The sequence below is a fragment of the Camellia sinensis genome, chromosome 6 (genome assembly GCF_055761805.1).
Source record: "Camellia sinensis isolate YWXY chromosome 6, ASM5576180v1, whole genome shotgun sequence".
NCBI lineage: Eukaryota > Viridiplantae > Streptophyta > Magnoliopsida > Ericales > Theaceae > Camellia > Camellia sinensis.
Genome location: NC_138966.1, coordinates 28,206,006 through 28,224,351, shown reverse-complemented (window position 1 = coordinate 28,224,351; position 18,346 = coordinate 28,206,006). Strand labels below are relative to the sequence as shown.

At 33.2% G+C, this 18,346-nt stretch overlaps 1 protein-coding gene across 2 annotated transcripts; it reads left to right on the top strand.

The window, feature by feature from the left end:
* The first annotated feature begins 2,800 nt into the window (after window positions 1-2,800).
* Window positions 2,801-17,809, top strand: LOC114269234 (LOW PSII ACCUMULATION-like protein). Of its 2 annotated transcripts, none has more exons than XM_028210521.2 (4): window positions 2,801-3,153; window positions 16,444-17,016; window positions 17,142-17,192; window positions 17,516-17,809. In XM_028210521.2, the coding sequence occupies exons 1-4, from the start codon at window positions 2,939-2,941 to the stop codon at window positions 17,655-17,657; spliced, it is 981 nt and encodes a 326-aa protein (XP_028066322.2). In that variant the 5' UTR covers window positions 2,801-2,938; the 3' UTR covers window positions 17,658-17,809. The 2 variants fall into 2 exon arrangements, with proteins under 2 accessions (XP_028066322.2, XP_028066323.2); XM_028210522.2 differs by having other exon boundaries at window positions 2,820-3,153; window positions 16,390-17,016.
* Window positions 17,810-18,346: the final 537 nt, after the last annotated feature.

Genomic DNA, 18,346 nt, shown 5'->3' with positions numbered 1-18,346 from the left:
GGGGAAATTATAAAAAAATCCCAAGGTTTGACCTTTTTAACAAAATGAACCCTGAGTTTTTAATTTTATCAATTTGAATCCTAAATTTTTGATTTGTTTTCAATCTGAACCATTTGCTATTTTTGTTAAGAAAAATCGATGAAAAATTGGGTATTTTAGTTATTAAATTCAATGAAAATGAGTATTTTAGACATTTTATGTATATATGCATTGAGTTTAATAAGTAAAATACTATTTTTTTGTCGATTTTAGTTAACAAAAATAGATAAATGGTTAAGATTGAAAACAAATTAAAAAATTAAGATTCAAATTGATAAAATTAAAATCTTAGAGTTTATTTTGTTATAAGGGTCAAATCCCAGGGGTTCGTTTTTGCAATTGTCTTAAAAATACAACGTGTTTGTTTCAGTTTTCTAAATTCAATTTTTTATAAATTTAGTTTTTTGTTTTTTGTGTTTTTTTTTTTTTGTGTTTAGTGAATATTTTTAAAATTTTAAGCAATTTTGTTTTTACTTTTTTAAATGTACTTTACTTAAATGTATCTAAATAGTAAAATATTTGTGAAACAATATTTTAAAAATTAATAAATACACAAAAATATGAAAAATATACTGAATTTTCATATTTTTTTTTCGTGTTTTTGGTATTTAGTAAATTTTTTAAAAAAAATTTTCACAAATATTATATTTTTTAAGTGTATTTATGTTTGGTGTGTCTAAAAATTAAAAAAAATTGCTTAAAATATTAGAAAAATTTAGTGAAAACAAAAAATACAGAAAATGAAAAAATAAAAATTTCTAAAAACTGAAACCAAATAGAGTGTATAATATTTTCCTAAAAACATGACATATGGGCTTATATACGTATTTTTAATAAAAAAAAAATACTCACAGTTGTAATGAAAGATGAAATTGAAACAAATATGTAAATTTAAGATTATAATTGAATCAATTAAAATTATAAGAACAAAAATGATTTTTTGGGTGAATAAGAAAAATAAAAAAGAAAGCTATTTGTCCTGTATAATTAGGATTGTTTTGAGAAGTGTAAAATAATTTGACTTTTTAATTATTAAAAAAAAAGTACCTTGAGTTTTTAATTTTATCAATTTGAATCCTAAATTTTTGATTTGTTTTCAATCTGAACCATTTGCTATTTTTGTTAAGAAAAATCGATGAAAAATTGGGTATTTTAGTTATTAAATTCAATGAAAATGAGTATTTTAGACATTTTATGTATATATGCATTGAGTTTAATAAGTAAAATACTATTTTTTTGTCGATTTTAGTTAACAAAAATAGATAAATGGTTAAGATTGAAAACAAATTAAAAAATTAAGATTCAAATTGATAAAATTAAAATCTTAGAGTTTATTTTGTTATAAGGGTCAAATCCCAGGGGTTCGTTTTTGCAATTGTCTTAAAAATACAACGTGTTTGTTTCAGTTTTCTAAATTCAATTTTTTAGAAATTTAGTTTTTTGTTTTTTGTGTTTTTTTTTTTTTTGTGTTTAGTGAATATTTTTAAAATTTTAAGCAATTTTGTTTTTACTTTTTTAAATGTACTTTACTTAAATGTATCTAAATAGTAAAATATTTGTGAAACAATATTTTAAAAATTAATAAATACACAAAAATATGAAAAATATACTGAATTTTCATATTTTTTTTTCGTGTTTTTGGTATTTAGTAAATTTTTTAAAATTTTTTTTCACAAATATTATATTTTTTAAGTGTATTTATGTTTGGTGTGTCTAAAAATTAAAAAAATTTGCTTAAAATATTAGAAAAATTTAGTGAAAACAAAAAATACAGAAAATGAAAAAATAAAAATTTCTAAAAACTGAAACCAAATAGAGTGTATAATATTTTCCTAAAAACATGACATATGGGCTTATATACGTATTTTTAATAAAAAAAAAATACTCACAGTTGTAATGAAAGATGAAATTGAAACAAATATGTAAATTTAAGATTATAATTGAATCAATTAAAATTATAAGAACAAAAATGATTTTTTGGGTGAATAAGAAAAATAAAAAAGAAAGCTATTTGTCCTGTATAATTAGGATTGTTTTGAGAAGTGCAAAATAATTTGACTTTTTAATTATTAAAAAAAAAGTACAAAACTTAAAAAAAATAATATTAGGAATACTAAAATTTTTATCAAATATTTTACCAAATATCTCAAGTTATATATAAATATAAAATTCACATCTATATAAAATATTTAATAAAACTTTGGGCAAATTACATATACACCCCTCGAGGTTTGACTAAATTACAGATACCCCCCTGAGGTTTCGGAAATTACATCCCGCCCCCTGAGGTTTGTATTTTTATAACAATTTGCCCCCTGAGGTTTATATTTCATAACAAATTACCCCCTAATTTCTTATGCAAATATAGCATTCAGGGGGGAATTCGTAATTTCTCAAACCTCAGGGGGGCATCTGTAATTTAGCCAAACCTCGAGGGGTGTATATGTAATTTGCCCTAAAACTTTTGACACCTCTAACATTTTTCAAATTAAAGAGTAAGGTAATGTAATTTAAGTTACGACAATGCTATGTAACTCAAATTTTGTGGCTCAAAAGTGACTTAAATGGCCAAATGACGTCGTTTTGAATACAGAACAACATAAAAATGACCAAAACGATGTCGTTTGGAGTACAAAACAACATAAAAATGGCCACCGTTTTGACCATTTGAACCACTTTTGAGCCACAAAATTTGAGTTACGAGACATTTTCCTTTAAGTTAATAAAGCACCACTTCCCAAAAAAAAGTGGCTTAAAAAGAGGAAACATGAGGGTGAAGTGCACCGTGGCAGTATGATGATCATACAAATATCCAAGCGCATAGAGTACTTACAACCGGGTTAGGAAACTCTTGGGACATAAATTGGGTGGGTTATGCAAGAGGCGTTCCAGGGTTGTAATGATGCAGCTGTCCTCCTATGTAATCGGCTGCTGCTCTAATCTTCATCCCAACTACAACAACTACTCATTCTGGTTTTCCACTTCCCGCCCAATTCGTTATAGTGATGCCACACCATTTCTCTTACCTCGCACCGCAAGGCAGCCACCACCACCACCCTACGCCGCCGTCACCTGCTCTGCCGCCAATAAGCCCTCTTCCTCCACACAAGTTAGGTCTCTCTCTCTCTCTCTCTCTCCCTCTCTCTCTCTCTCTCTATATATATATATATATGGGTTAATTCCTCTTTTTAATCCTATAATTTGATTCAAATTTACTTTAGCCCTTATAGTTTTAATTTGAACAATTTGATATTTATAATTTTAGTTTCAATTTGGTTAATTTTTGCCAAATTAGAGTTTAAAATTAATAATTTTCTAAGATTTCAATTTGGTCATTTTATATAAATTGAATGTCAAAATTAATCATTTTTAAATAATTGTCAATTTTCTAAGAGGTACATGTAGACAAAATTAATAAAAATTTAGATAGAAGTATCAAATAGAACTAAACTTGTTCTATGAAATTGTTCAAATTGAAACTACATCGACTAATATAGTCGTTATTCAAGACCTGAATCTATGACCATTGATTATTAACATAATAAAAAACACTTTTATCCCTTAAACATCATAGAAGATATGTTTTTAATTCAAAACTAAAATTTAGATTTTAAGCACTCATCGGGGTGGGCTCACATCCCTTATATATATATATATATATATATATAAACAATAGGCCACACTTTCATTTTAAGAGCAAGAACATCTTTAAGAAAATCAAAGGAATTAGATTTTACAAAATCAATTGGTTAATTACAGTTGCGAGTTTCAGTAGTTAGTGCTCCATTATCCATGTTTGGTACTAATTCATGTCAAAGCCGGCCTGAGCCAAGGCGCCTTAGAGTATCGCCAAGGCGCCTTAGAGTATCTCCAATCCTTCATTTTTTTTTTCTTACATCAGATTTGGATAAAAAACTGAGTAAAAAAAGCTTGATTTTATAATGACTTTTCATCCTTTTTTTTTTAAATAAAATAAAATAAATTCCAAGCTTATTGCCAAAACCTTCTTCCGTCAAATTTAGTGAAAAACTTGTTTTTGTCTTGATTTGATGAAACATTTGGCATCATCAAATTTAAATTTGATAAAAATTGTACAGACACCTAAGAAGCATGGACACAAACACGTGACACGATATGAATACGACATGGACACGCCGACACATTAATTTTCAAAAAATGTAGAACATGACACGTGAAATATATAATTTTATATATTTATTATATGTTATATATGAATATATCATTCAAAGATAATAAAAAATACAATATAACACTAATTCCAATAAATTTATATGGTTTTTGGTTTGTTATTGTATCTTAAGTTGTTTTGTTCAAACTTATAATTAGTTCACATATGTCTAATCGATAGACACGTGTGTTTAAGTGATTGACACATGTGTCCTCCAAATGTTCAAAGAGTGTCTTGATCTTTAAAAAAGTTTAAAAAGTAAGACATGTTTTGCATGTTTCATAAGTCCTATTCCAAACAATTTCTAGATATTTAAGACTCCTATATTGATGAGATTTCATCTCCTGATGAGTTTTGCATAACATAAAACACTAATATAGTGTTTGATGAGGATTTGACAATTGCCATACAAGTGATAATCCATAATTACGCCACGTGGCATTGTTAGAACCCACATAATTCTTGTGATTATTTTTATTCTCTCTCAATTGCCCCGAAGCTTTCATTCTCTTTGAGCCCAGTGCAAGAATGAAAGCTTTTTGTTATTATTTCGATAAAAATATGTAATATTGCCTACCTAGAATGATATACAGGCGTTAGGGCTTATTCCAATAATACCTAATCTTGTTATAACTTATTTTGAAAATGCCTAACCCTGCTAGAACTTATTCCAAGAATGCCTAACCTCGTTAGGACTTATTCCGAAAATGCCTAGCCTTGCTAAGACTTATTTCAAGAATGCCTAACGTCATTAGGACTTATTCCAAGAATCCTATTGTCGTTAGGACTTATCCCAAGAATGCCTAACTTTGCTAGGACTTATTCCAAAGAGTGCCTAGCCCAGCTAGGAACTACCAAAACACCAACTTGTTTCTCAATGAGCAAAATCCGCTCGGCAAGGAATTCTGGAGTTGGACAAACCACCGACTCGCTTCTTAGCGAGCAAAATCCGTTTGGCAAGGAATCTCAGAATTGGACAAACCACCAACTTGCTTTTTGGCAAGCAAAATCTGCTTGGCAAGGACTGTTAGAGTTGGACAAACCACCAATTTGCTTCTTAGCGAGCAAAATCCGCTTGGTAAGGAATCTTAGAGTTGGACAAACCACCAACTTGCTTCTTGGCGAGCAAAATCTGCTCGGCAAGGAATCCTAGAGCTGGACAAACCACCAACTACCTTCTTGGCGAGCAAAATTCGGTTGGCAAGGAATCCCAAAGTTGGACAAACCACCAACTTGCTTGTTAGCGAGCAAAATGAGCTTTGCAAGGAGAGAAAATATTTAACCAACGGGTAGCGTAATTCATCTTGCCCTTGTGATCCACCAAATGCAGACTTTATCTCAATTTGATGGCATATTTGACCAAAATAGCAGTCTCTATCCAAGTTTAGTGGCATATCTGACCAAAATAACTCTCTCCATCCTGGTTCGGTGGCATATTTGACCAAAATAACGGTCTCCATCCATGTTCGGTATAAAAATTCATGTTCTTCAGATAATATCTTCGTGGTCGGAATAATAGGGCATAAACTCTGTGCTCCACAGATAATAAAAATACGATATAATAACTGCTAATAATATCTCCAACCTAATGCATAAAATCCATACTTCATAAATAAATAACAGAAGTCCAGCACAATATGAAATAAAATATCTTCATGCGCGGAGTAATAATCCATAAAATTCATGCTCCACAAATAACAAAAATCCAGGATAATAAACGATATAAATATCTCCACGCTCAAAATAATAACATATATAATATTTGCGAAGCAGGTTGTGATTACTAACGGTGCTTGTTGCTGAGCAATGAAATAATTGAGTTATGCATTATTTTGAGCAGTCTACCAAGTAATTCACTCTCACAAGTGACCAATGAAAAACCTGAGAGTTTCCGTTGTTTTTCACAAGATCTGTTGCATCGTTCTATTTTGTACAAAGTGTAGCTGAGGCCATTGATCCACCATGTGTTGTTGATGATCCATGTGGTGAAGGCACTTCCTTATCTAGAAGAGCATTGTAACTACTTAGCATTGAGTGAAACACACCCAATGATCCTCCACATTGCTGCCTTTACTAGCTGTGTCATGGACGAAAAGTGATTTGCATGATCATGTTTGCAAGATTGGGAAACAATTGGCAGAAGATATTCAATTCATGAATATATCAAGACAAACGACGTGGCCACTGTTGCCCTATTGCCTTGAAATCATACTCTCATGAATATCACCTTGAAGAGTGTAATCATACATCCAATACTAGCTTGTCTCTAGAAAAATAAATAAGATTTTCCTCATGGGACATAATAATAATTTTTCTTCTTCGTTGGATACAATCGTTCCCATAGATAGCGCGCCAATTGTACGGACACAAAAAAAATCATCTACTTGTTGACGAAGAGATCCAACGAAAAAGATGATCAAAACCTCCATTTGATCATCATTTACAAGATAAAGCTCCCCCAGCTGTTGAACCCTAAACCCTAAACCCTAAACCCTAAACCTCTATTTGATCATCATTTACAAGATAAAGCTCCCCGAAGGTACTCCGACGCCCAAGTTAGTCTAATATCATCAACAATATTTAATGGATAAATTCACAGAGAAATAGCATACCTCAACCTATGTGGGTATCGCCTATTTATAATATCTAGTGACTTGCTTAGCAAGTAGTTTGAATGATCCAGAAGACCTATCTCAAACAATCTCCAGTTGTTTAGGACTCCTATATACCTGATGAGTTTCGCGTAATATAAAACACTAATACAGTATTTGATGACGATTGGACAACTGCTATACACGTGATAATCCATAATTACGCCACATAGCACTATTGGGACCCACATAATTCTTGTGATTATTTTTAGAGATAATTGTTGAAAAGTCTAAGCTAAAGAAGGTATAAAGCATTAGATCTAATGGATATTTTTTGTTAGTGAGAGGTCCACTCTTTGTAAAATAGTTTGGTGAGAAGTCTTTTTGTTGGTTTTGAAGGACATTTTCTTTTCAATTTTACCCCCTATTGATTTGTTGACTTTTAACTTTCTCTTGACTTTTTCTTGATTATCTGTTCAAATTATTTTCTATCTGTTTGAATTTTTTTCCCGATCTGTTCAATTTTTTTTCCCCTATGTGTTCAATGTTTTTCCCTTATCTATTGAAATTATCTGTTAAAATTATCTCTTTGTTCAATTTTTCCCTTGTTTGTTTAAATATATCTGTCCAAATTTTATTATCTGTTCAATTTTTTCCCCTATTTTTTCTTATCTGTTGAACCTATTTGTTCATTTGTTTTATCTGTTTAATATTTTTATCTATTGGATGTCTGATCTGTTAAAAAAAATTGAATATGTTTAAGAAAATTAAATTTGTGCAATTGTTATTATGTTATCTGTGTAAATTAAATATGTTTCTTCTTCATCAACAACAACAACAACAACAACAAAAACAAAAACAAATAGATTTGAGTCAAGAACAAGAAAAAGAATCTAAATAACAAAAAATATGAGAGCGAAGAAAAAAAAAAAAAAAAGAATTCCTACAGATCTGTGTTGGATCTGTGTTCAAATCCAACAGAATTCCTACTATCATTTAAAAATCCAACAGATCTGAGGCTATATAGATCATGTATGTAGGGTAGGAGAGAGAGAGAGAGAGAGAGAGAGATAATCAGATAATGAACAAGAAGAAGCTAGATTCAAAAAAAAAAGAAAATGAAAAAAAAAGACTATATAATAACAAATTTAATAACCAAATAAAATCCTCTCATTCTGACATTTACTGGAGCATATAAGGAACCAACAACCAAGTTTGATCACATCTCTATCCATGAAATGAGTTTTTAAAAAAAAACTGATGATTAAAACATAAAACCAATTTACCCTAAATTGACAGTCTTGCAACCAAATAAAAACTAGAATGCATAGAATGATATATTGCAAAGAAGTAGAACAAGTATATGATAAGCCCAATTTAAATCAATCTCTGGCCATCACAAAACCATAGACGTACAACATTTGAGCAAGTAACCAAGTTAAGGCAAGCATTCGTTGCACAGAGAGACCAAAAAAAAAAGAAAAAAAAAAAAGATGAACGCGGAGTGAGAACCGGTGAGTCACACCGGTGCACAGTTCTTCCCTTGGAAGGGTGACACACTAGCGCTCAGTTGGACCTATTTTTTTGGGTCTCCCCATGAACTCAGAGTGAGAACTGGTGAATCGGCAGCAGTGCAATGGGCTGACAGTGCAGGAGCTGCGGTGCTGGTTGAAAACGAATGGCGGCTATGAGGTGGAGGAAGGGGCGACGGTGGTTGCTGGTGTCGCCACCTTGGAGAGATGGGGATGATGAGTACCATGGTGTCGCCTCTGATCTTAGATCTTGATCTCCTTTCCGATCTCAGATCTTGATCTCCCTCCCTATCTCATATCTTGGTCGCCAAATCGGCGATGAACTGTGTAGGAGAGAGAGAGAGAGAGAGTAGAGGGAAGAGAGACAGAGGGGGTTGTAATTAGGGTTTGGGAATGTGAGTGTATATGGTAGCTATAATATATATAGGGTAGTTTGGTCATTTTATGTAGGCATGCCCTTATGGACAAAGTATTTTAGAGTGTAGACTTTTGGCCAAACAAAATTCAAATTTGGATATATGAACCGAGTACTCTTATTTTTATTCCCTCTCAAATATTTTAATTGTAAATAATTTTAACTAGATTCCAACTTTTCTAAGTCCACGATCCAAACAAATGAAGCTAAAGGCAATTATTTATTCTTTTTACATTTTATCAATTGGACACATATCCAAGGGGACCCCTTGGTACACATCCGATAAGGAATATACTATATGTATCTTATTATGCATTTTTTTTACATGTTACATATTTTTGTGATAAATGTTATATAATCGTCAGGTAGAGTTACAAAAATTTTGATTCATAAATGAAGTTATGCATTTTTGTGGTAATGTTATGCATTTATTCATCAAAATACTTCTTAATCACAAATTGTCATAACCATAATTTTTTATGGTAATACGCATTTTTCATTTTTGGACCACTAATTGTCATAACTCTACTAAAAGATTACATAACATTTGCAACAAGTATGCATAACATGTATCAGAAAAATGCATAACAAGGTGCATATGCATCCTTAAAGGGGTGTGTACCGAAGGTATTTCCAATATCTAATAGTTCAACATTCAACCTAATTAATGACCCTATAATAGGAAAGAAATCAATAATACAAAAAAACAACCCAACAACTAACGTAACTAAGAGTTCCCATAATGGGAAAAAAAAATATCAATATTTGGTTTTTTGTAAAGACATTGAGTTAAAGGGTGTTGCAGGGGTGGCCAATTAAGCATAAAAAAGTGAATTGAAGTAGTCAATTATTTGAAAGTAATGGATGATTGTTTCCAAAATGCATGATTATTTATAGAATATTGTTAACCATATCAGTTATAGTTGCTTGTGAAGAAAAAAGTTTTTTGAAGTTGAGATTGATTAAATCGTACTTTGTCTACAATGTCATAAAAAAGATCGAACGGATTATCTACATTATCTACTAAAAGTGTATAGTAGACAAACTAGAGTATGCAAGCTGAATTAGCACGTTACTTCTAAAAATGAAGAAAAGTAATATCTAGTTGATACAGTTGGTTCAGGTTTTATTTGGTATTATAACTTTAGATTTTGTTTGATATTTTTTTTATTCTTGTAAATTGGATGTTATTACTTGTTTGAGAAGAACTAAATAAGTATACTTTTTGACTTTTTACGAAAAGATGTGCAAAAAAGTAGAGAGGTGATGTAACTCAAAAAAGATAAAAAAGTGTGCTAATATAGCACTTCCCAAATGAGTAACAAAACCATATTTTATCTTTTAGCAGTTTTGTAATAATTTCTTAATGCCTTGATCTATGCAACTGAATGTTATTATATAATTTTAGTGATTACACATGGAAGCAAACTTTGTGTAGGAACTGGCAAACGAAAAACAAACAAAACAAAACAAAAAAAAAAAACCTTAAGAATTTCATTGACATAATTTTTATTTATTTTTTGATTATGCATAGAGGATCTCATTTTTAAACTCAAGGCGAGCTATGATATATATATATATATGGCCACATAATATTGTGAGATTATATATGTACATTGTTGGGTTCATTCTTCAATCCTTTTTTGGGTCTTCTTTGTGTAGAATGATCTCCATTACGTGAATGATTGCTTAATTTATGGTTTTTGATGCATTGAAATATATATAGGAATTTTAGTTGTACTGATATTGTTGTTATATGAATAAAATATGGTATTTGCTTTTATACTAATTGGTGAGATTTTGTGTATTTAAATACTTCGGAAGTAAAAGCAAAATCTGGTTAGTGAGTGTCATGTAACAATCTTAATTTTGATAATGCTCCCGTACTACACTATTGTCCCCATATGTGTGAGCTTTTGTCTTAATGTTTAGCTTCTCTTACTAGTTAAATACAAGATTTCCGTTCACAATGTGCCCAAAAGAGAAAAGTAATAAACAAATCTCATGGAAACAAAATGTACCAGATCAAACAAGTACCATCCCTAAATTAGGTGACAATTTTATTGAAGGAAAATAGAGAAGAGGAATAGAGAGAGAAGAAACAAAGTATGGCTAATGAGGCAAAGACCCATCAGTTGATTAGTAAATACAAGACACCTCAGAACAGTCACAATACAAGGTCATGGGTTCATTGCAACAAACTCCCATATCTCCTAGTAAGGATTGGAGCCAAAGAAGTTCACATGTTCCCTGAGCCAAAGCCTTGTATTTTGCCTCTGCATTAGATCTAGCTACCACTGCCTGTTTCTTGCTTCGCCAGGTGTTTATATTCCCTCCAAAAAAGGCCCAATAACCTGAGGTTGATCGTCTGTCATATATCGAACCTGCCCAATTTGCATTAGTAAATACCTCTAACCTCAAGTGGCCATAGTTAGAGAACAAAATTCCTTGCCTAGGTACCTCAAAATATGATATACTGCATCCAAATGCATTGAATGGGGGTCATGCATGAACTGACTAACTCACTGCATATGCATTATCCAATTGAGTCTGTGACAAGTATATGAGTTTACCCACGAGCTGATGATACCTTTCCTTATCTACAGAGTCACCAGCACCATTGCTCGGATGATGATTAGTCTCAATTGGTGAATCTGCTGGTCGACAACCTAGCATGCTTGTTTCATCAAGAAGATCAGATAATATACAGTCTCTTAGAAATAAAGATGCCTTTGTCTGATCTAGCAATTTGAATTCCAAGGAAATACCTTAAAGTACCAGGGACTTTGATCTCAAATTCCTTAGAGAACTTAGAGTTAAGTTGAGCCACCTCCTCCGTATAATTGTCTGTCACCACTGTCATCCACATATACAATAAGAACATTTATCCTATTCGTGTCTCGCTTAACAAACATAGTGTGATTTGTGTTGCGTTGTGTTGCTTTGCTTTGTTTGTACCCAAATCTGAGCATAGGCTTGAGAAACCTATCAAACCATGCCATAGGGGACTGTTTCAACCCATAAAGAGCCTTCTTCATCCTACAAACCTTCCCAAAGTTGGATGGAGATGAGAATCCCAGTGGACAGCCATATATACTTCCCCCTCCAAATCAACATGAAGAAATGCTTTCTTCACATCTAGTTGGTGCAAAGGCCAGCCCAAATTAGCAACACAAGAAAGAATGGTACGGATGGAATTCATTTTTGCCACCGGAGCAAAAGTCCCCTGATAATCAATGTCGTACGTCTGAGTAAACTCCTTTGCAACTAGTCTCGCTTTGTACCTCTTAATCATCCCATCAGCTTTCTGCTTAAACAGTGAACACCCACTTGCAGGCCACCGGTTTCTTTCCTTTAGGAAGAGGAACTAACTCTTAAGTATAATTCTTGCTCAAGGCTTTGATCTCCTCTACCATAGCCTCTTTGCACTTAGGATCATTGATAGTTGTTGTCCAATCCTGTGGAATACAAACGAAAGACTAGGACGAGACAAATGCACAATATGTAGAAGACAATGAATCATATAAGACACAAATTTAAAGATAGGATGTTGAGTGCGAGTGCAAGTTCTAACTCCCTTCCTAATAGGATGATTTGAAACATCAACGATGTAATTGAGAATTTGGCACTTGTCTCCTTGCCTTTCTTCCAATGTAACTGCTTCCTTCTCATGCCTTGCATTGATGTCATGGCAGTAATCCATATTGCTTATATTGTCATGTGTTTATTGCCACGAGTCCCTTTCACCATGCTCCACATGACATTTGAGCTTTGTCTTCCTCAAGCCGGTCAACAGACTTTTTGTGAGAAAAATGGGTGCAAACGAGGATGACAATGTTGATTTCAGGAAGCTTAATACGACTAGAAAGAGATGGGTTTATTGATCTATCTTTGAGGACTTGGAGATAGCTTAAATAAGCTTAAAACATCACTGTAATTGCCGGTACGATAGTTGGGCGCATGAATGTATGCAAAGGAATGTAGGCGATTTAGGTGTGTTGACCATGCACTCTCGTGCCGTCTAATATTTTAATTACATAGATTTATAGAATTGATTGCTATTTGTGAACCTCGCAGCTGATGGCTAATGTTCTTCTTCTTCTTTTTTTATTAGGGTAAATTACACTGATCTCCCCTAAGGTTTGAGCAAATTACACTTGGCACAGTTTTGATATAATTACATTGACCTCCCCAATCTTTTAATAGTGAGTTAAAATTGAGGTAACAAAATAAATCAAATTACATTTTTCGCCTTATATATAAATTACTTTTTACCCTTGCCTATTTATTTATTTATTAAAACCCAAAGCCATCCCCACACACAACAAAAAAAAAAAAAAAAAATCCACCTATTTGTCTTGTCTGTCTTCTATTATCTTGTTCACAACAATTTCAAACCCTAATTCCTCTTCACAACACAACTGCAGCATCACAACATAAACATCACCAGATCATCGGGAGCACCACTGCCAACTCCACCTATTGCACTGCCGCCATTGTCAGGCTACTCCACAGCCATTGCAACCGCAACTGCAATAGCAATCACTATTACTATCGCTATAGCCACACACACTGTGCCATCACTATTGTCATTGTCGTTAGCCTACTATCTGTTACTATTTATTTTCTCTTTCTTTCCTTGATCACAAAATAACATACAAATCATCAATCAAAAAAAAAAATATATATATATATATGTATACAAATTTTCATCGATGCCTTAACATAGATCCCAAATCCTAACCTGGTATTACCAAAAAACATTGATACCCTAGCGAATTACATTTTGGAATGCGCATTCCAAAACATTGTATACTTTCATTTTAAAATGGAAATTTAGCAATCCAAAGTGATTCCAAAAGTTTTCCCAATATATTTACAGTTGCCTTTTAAGTAAAAAAAAATATTTAAAAAAAAAATCAAATATAATGAACTAAAATCTAAGGGAAGTAAAGTTTTAACATGACAAAAGGTTTAAAATGGGACATAATGCCCATAGAAATATTAACTATATGTGATCAAGTTTGGAAAGAACCTACATTTTATTAGATGTTTGATTGTTAAATAAATTTCTCTAAGCTAGAAGTACCTTAAATTCTTATAGTGTAAACTATGCAAGTCTATCCCTATTGTACCACAATTTAAAACATGTGGCGTACTGTGTTCCCGTTTTCGTTCCCATTCCACGTACCAGAAAGATCCATGTTCTAGGTAACATAGCCCTAACCTACTCTGGTTTCGCCCCAAGACCATACACCAACCAGTCACCACTACAACATTGCTTGGCTACCATTACAGAACCAACCGGTCACCAAAGTAGTGGAATTAACCACCAGCGGAGTTAAAATCGATGACATATGTAGATTCTTCAAATTTCATTGTGCAGCCAACTGTTCAAATCTCATAGTGGTGGCCGGTTTCGGCGATGTTTGTCGGCATAGCTTTGGTGCCATTAGTTATGGAGAGACAAAATGGTAAGTTGATAAAGAGAAAAGGATTGAGTTCGGTCAATTGCGTTTAACCCATTTAAAACCCCATGATCCATGGGTTAACTCTTTTGTATTTGCTTTTGTATTTGTTCATTAATTAAAAGTAAGGGGAAAATGGGAATTATGTTAAATAAAATAGTATTACAATTAAAATATGAGTGCTGCTATTAGCACCCCATCAATTATTTTGGACACCCCGTTTTTTAGCTTTTTATTTTTATTTTTATTACAATAATAATCTCAAATGAAATTATTAAAAAGGACATCAATAATTTTGGAACACCTTATCCCACACGCCCACTATCATGAGTTAGGATTTATGAGAGCACCCACCTCCATCACCACCCATCCATCTTCCCCAAATCTCACCCTCACAATCTTGAAAACCCTTTGGCGGCAATATTCGAACGGTAACGGTGGCAACCATTTGATTACCTACACTTTTCCGGCAATGGCAATGAGTGAAATTTTTTTTGGCAATCACAACTCAATGAGACGAAAGGAGTACAACAATAAAACTTAGATGAGATTCATAGTTTTGATGGTGTTCTTAGCTCAGAGGAGATTGGACTTGTAAGAGTAAATTTCTTAAAAAAAATAGCAAAAATAATAAAAATTATTTGTCATTTTTTCAGGATTGAACTTTCGAACATATAACCAAACATTTCTTATTTGTTTGAAAATAGATAACCGAAACTCATGGAGACCGCAGAACTCACAAAGGGGGAATTTTGAATCAACAACAAAAAACTCTACGTTTATTTTTTGAGATCATAAACAAGTATGTGGAGATGAAGTAGTAATTACCTTCGTGGGTTTTGTTAGGGTTTTTGGGAGAGAGGCTTTATTGGGTGTGGGGGTGTGCATTCAATTGAGTGGGTGAAATATTTTTTTAAGGATAATTTTGATATTATTTGGGGGGGGGGGGAAGGAAATTTTAAGAGTTCTAGAATTTATAAGTGGGGGTCTAAAGAAATGGGGAGTCCAAAATAATTGATGAGGTGCTAATAGCAGCACTCTTAAAATATTAACTGTTGTTTAACGGAGTGGGCTGAAATATTATATCATTTAAGATTGAGGGAAAATTAGTGTAATTATGTCAAAACTATGAGATTTACTGTAATTTCTTTAAATCTCATGGGAGGTTAATGAAATTTACCATTATTATTATTATTATTTAGCTGAAATTACCGCCTGACCTATCTTTGTGACATTTTAAATCCATTAAATTGTTGACCCCTAGGGTATGTGTACCTGTGTGACAATTTGAGGGCTTGTTTAGTTTTCCAAAAGATTTTCACAGTTAGTTACTGACTGTTGAATGATGAGGCTTGGTCAGTTTCAACTTTCAATCTAAAGAAATTAGTATATTACCAGATATGTATTATTACGCTCTAGAAAATTCAACATAGCTTCATTCACTTGCAAGAATATAGTCTCCGGGGGTGGGGGTGGTGGTGGGCCATTGTATAGCCTGTAGGACATGCTATGTATAACCTGTAGGACATGCTAAGCATATTTTATGGTTGCTTTCAAAGCTTTGGAATGCTATAATGAAGCTCCTCAAAGTGTACTAGTCACTACCTTATTATTGCATGGAAGTAGATGTCATTTATCTTTGTTTTTGATGTTGGCTTTTTTATTAACTAGTTCCAATGTCCACAAATACACACTTATTTGGATGAAAATAAGGGTCCTCGTAATGATGCAAGTTATATAAATGGTGCATAGATGTAGTTAAGCTACAAGCATGAGGATGGTCAACAAGTCATATTTGGATAATACCCTGAGTGCTGTTAGTTATTGATTTTTATCATACAAGTAGATTAAACTCTTACTCTGTCAACTTATTCCAACTGTGCATTTGTGCATGATATCATGTCACTTTTATCCGTATATATATATATATATATATATTTTTAATAGAAGAAGCTTATGATCAAAGTTTTCATTCTCTCTTTTTCTTTTTTGTTTTATTTTTCCTTTTTGTGAATGGTTGATGCAAGTGTTTGAAGGTTTCAGACTTTTTGAGTTGTATGGATTCTTAAAAAGTGAATATGATTCACAGTTTCAATTTCTTCTCTAACTTGGTAAATTTGTTTTTTTTTTTTTCATCAAATGCGTCTGCCCCCAGGTTCTGTTTTACAAATGAGGCTCTGTTGTGATCATAATTTTATTTGTTATTCAGTTCTACAGCTAAGATACGAAGTGAAGTTCTTTCTCCCTTTCGGTCTGTGCGGATGTTCTTTTATCTAGCTTTTATTGCAAGTGCTACTATTGGGGGATTAATAGCCACCAACCAACTTATTGCTGCATTGGCAAACTCATCGAAAGCAGCTCAAGTCCCTGACATCCTCATGGGTCTCGGCATAGATGTCGGAGCAGTTTCTATATTTGCATTTCTTTATTCTCGGGAGAACAATGCTAAGAATGTTCAGTTGGCTAGATTGTCAAGAGAGGAAAACCTCTCAAATCTTAAGCTCAGTGTAAATAAAAAAAAAGTTATTCCTGTCAGTGATTTGAGAGGAATTGCTCGCCTTGTCATACTTGCTGGCCCTGCATCTTTCATCTCAGAGTGTTTCAGACTTAGTGAGCCTTACACTGAGGGCCTTCTGGAACGAGGAGTGCTTGTGGTGCCTTTTGCTACGGATGGGAATTCACCTAGTTTTGAGTTTGGAGAGAGTGAGGAGATGAAGGAGGTCACCAGAAAAAGGAAGATGCTGTGGCAACTGGTTCCTGTTTATGCAACCAACTGGTCCGAGTAAGAGACTATATACACACACAAGATATTTAATTCATTTCACTTTGTTCCAACTCTCTCCACTAGTCAATGCAGATGATAAAATGTACAAATGAAATTTCTCATTTTGTTGTTATGAACAACAGGTGGCTAGATGAACAAAAAAAACTGGCGAAAGTCTCCCCTGAATCTCCTGTGTGAGTAATGCTGCCACTGTTGCTTAATAATATGCGTGAATCTCTTTTTAACCCAAGGAAGCTCAACGAAGAATTTTATATGCGTGTTTGTGAACTTGTATCTAATTCCAGCGTACATTGTGCATTTAAATTGCATCTTTACTCGTCATCATCCAAGTTATGATCTTCATGTTTGTTAGTAGTATTCATGTGCATCAGATCGCTCAAAACTATTAACATTTGGGACAAAAGTCTCACAAACTTGTGCGTATGTTTGTGAGCTAGTTTTCCTGCTGATGTTTGCCTCAAGGAATTAATGATTATGCTTCTATTTCATTGTGTAGGTATTTATCCCTACGTATGGATGGTCGTGTTCGTGGCAGTGGTGTTGGTTATCCTCCTTGGAATGCTTTTGTTGCGCAATTACCACCAGTAAAGGGGATGTGGTCAGGTCTGTTTGATGGCATGGATGGAAGAGTTTTGTAGAGAAAATTTACTTTTCCCTTATTTTGTTTTTTTTTTTTGTTTTTTTGTTTTTTTGTTTTAATAGCTTTTGTTTTCATGCGTATTCAAGATCATTTGTATTAGTTATACCATCAATTATATCAAATATTTTATTTCCAATGTACCAAAGAAAACGCATTGCATTCATTAATTTTTCTGTCCTATTGTGTCCGAAACCATCAAGCAATCAACTTGCACCTATTGATGGTTTCGGAACCGAATTCACTCTTCCCTTGAGTTTCTCCATGCTGGAGAAGAGCAGAAGGGATAACCATGGCTTAGAAAGGCTCTGTCTGCATTGTTTTCACCTCAGAGCACAAAAGCATTTTTCTGCAACAAAATAAGGCATGGCCGGATCTGTTTGGGTCCGGCCGGGTCTCATTGGGGGCCGTGCGGGCTCCAATGTGTGGTACACATAGCAGTTTTGAGACATACAGAGTAGTAGCCGAGGATGAACACAGGGTAGTTTCCCAGCAAGACAGACAGGGCAGTTTTTAAGAAACATTGTGTGCAATCATCGGTTTATTTCTTGGATTATTGTGATAGTATTGTTGTAATAAATTAGATAGTTATTTATTATTCATTCAGATTTGTAATAGTTAGTTTAATTCGGACACTTGGACATTTGTACCCTTTTTCATGAGGGCAAAATATGTAATAATGTGTGTATG

Excerpts from the sequence above, each read along its gene's own strand:
- LOC114269234 (XM_028210521.2), top strand. The coding sequence starts at position 2,939 with ATGATGCAGCTGTCCTCCTATGTAATCGGCTGCTGCTCTAATCTTCAT. Across the intron at positions 17,017-17,141 it reads TATGCAACCAACTGGTCCGA|GTGGCTAGATGAACAAAAAA; the intron begins GTAAGAGACTAT and ends TATGAACAACAG. Across the intron at positions 17,193-17,515 it reads GTCTCCCCTGAATCTCCTGT|GTATTTATCCCTACGTATGG; the intron begins GTGAGTAATGCT and ends TTCATTGTGTAG.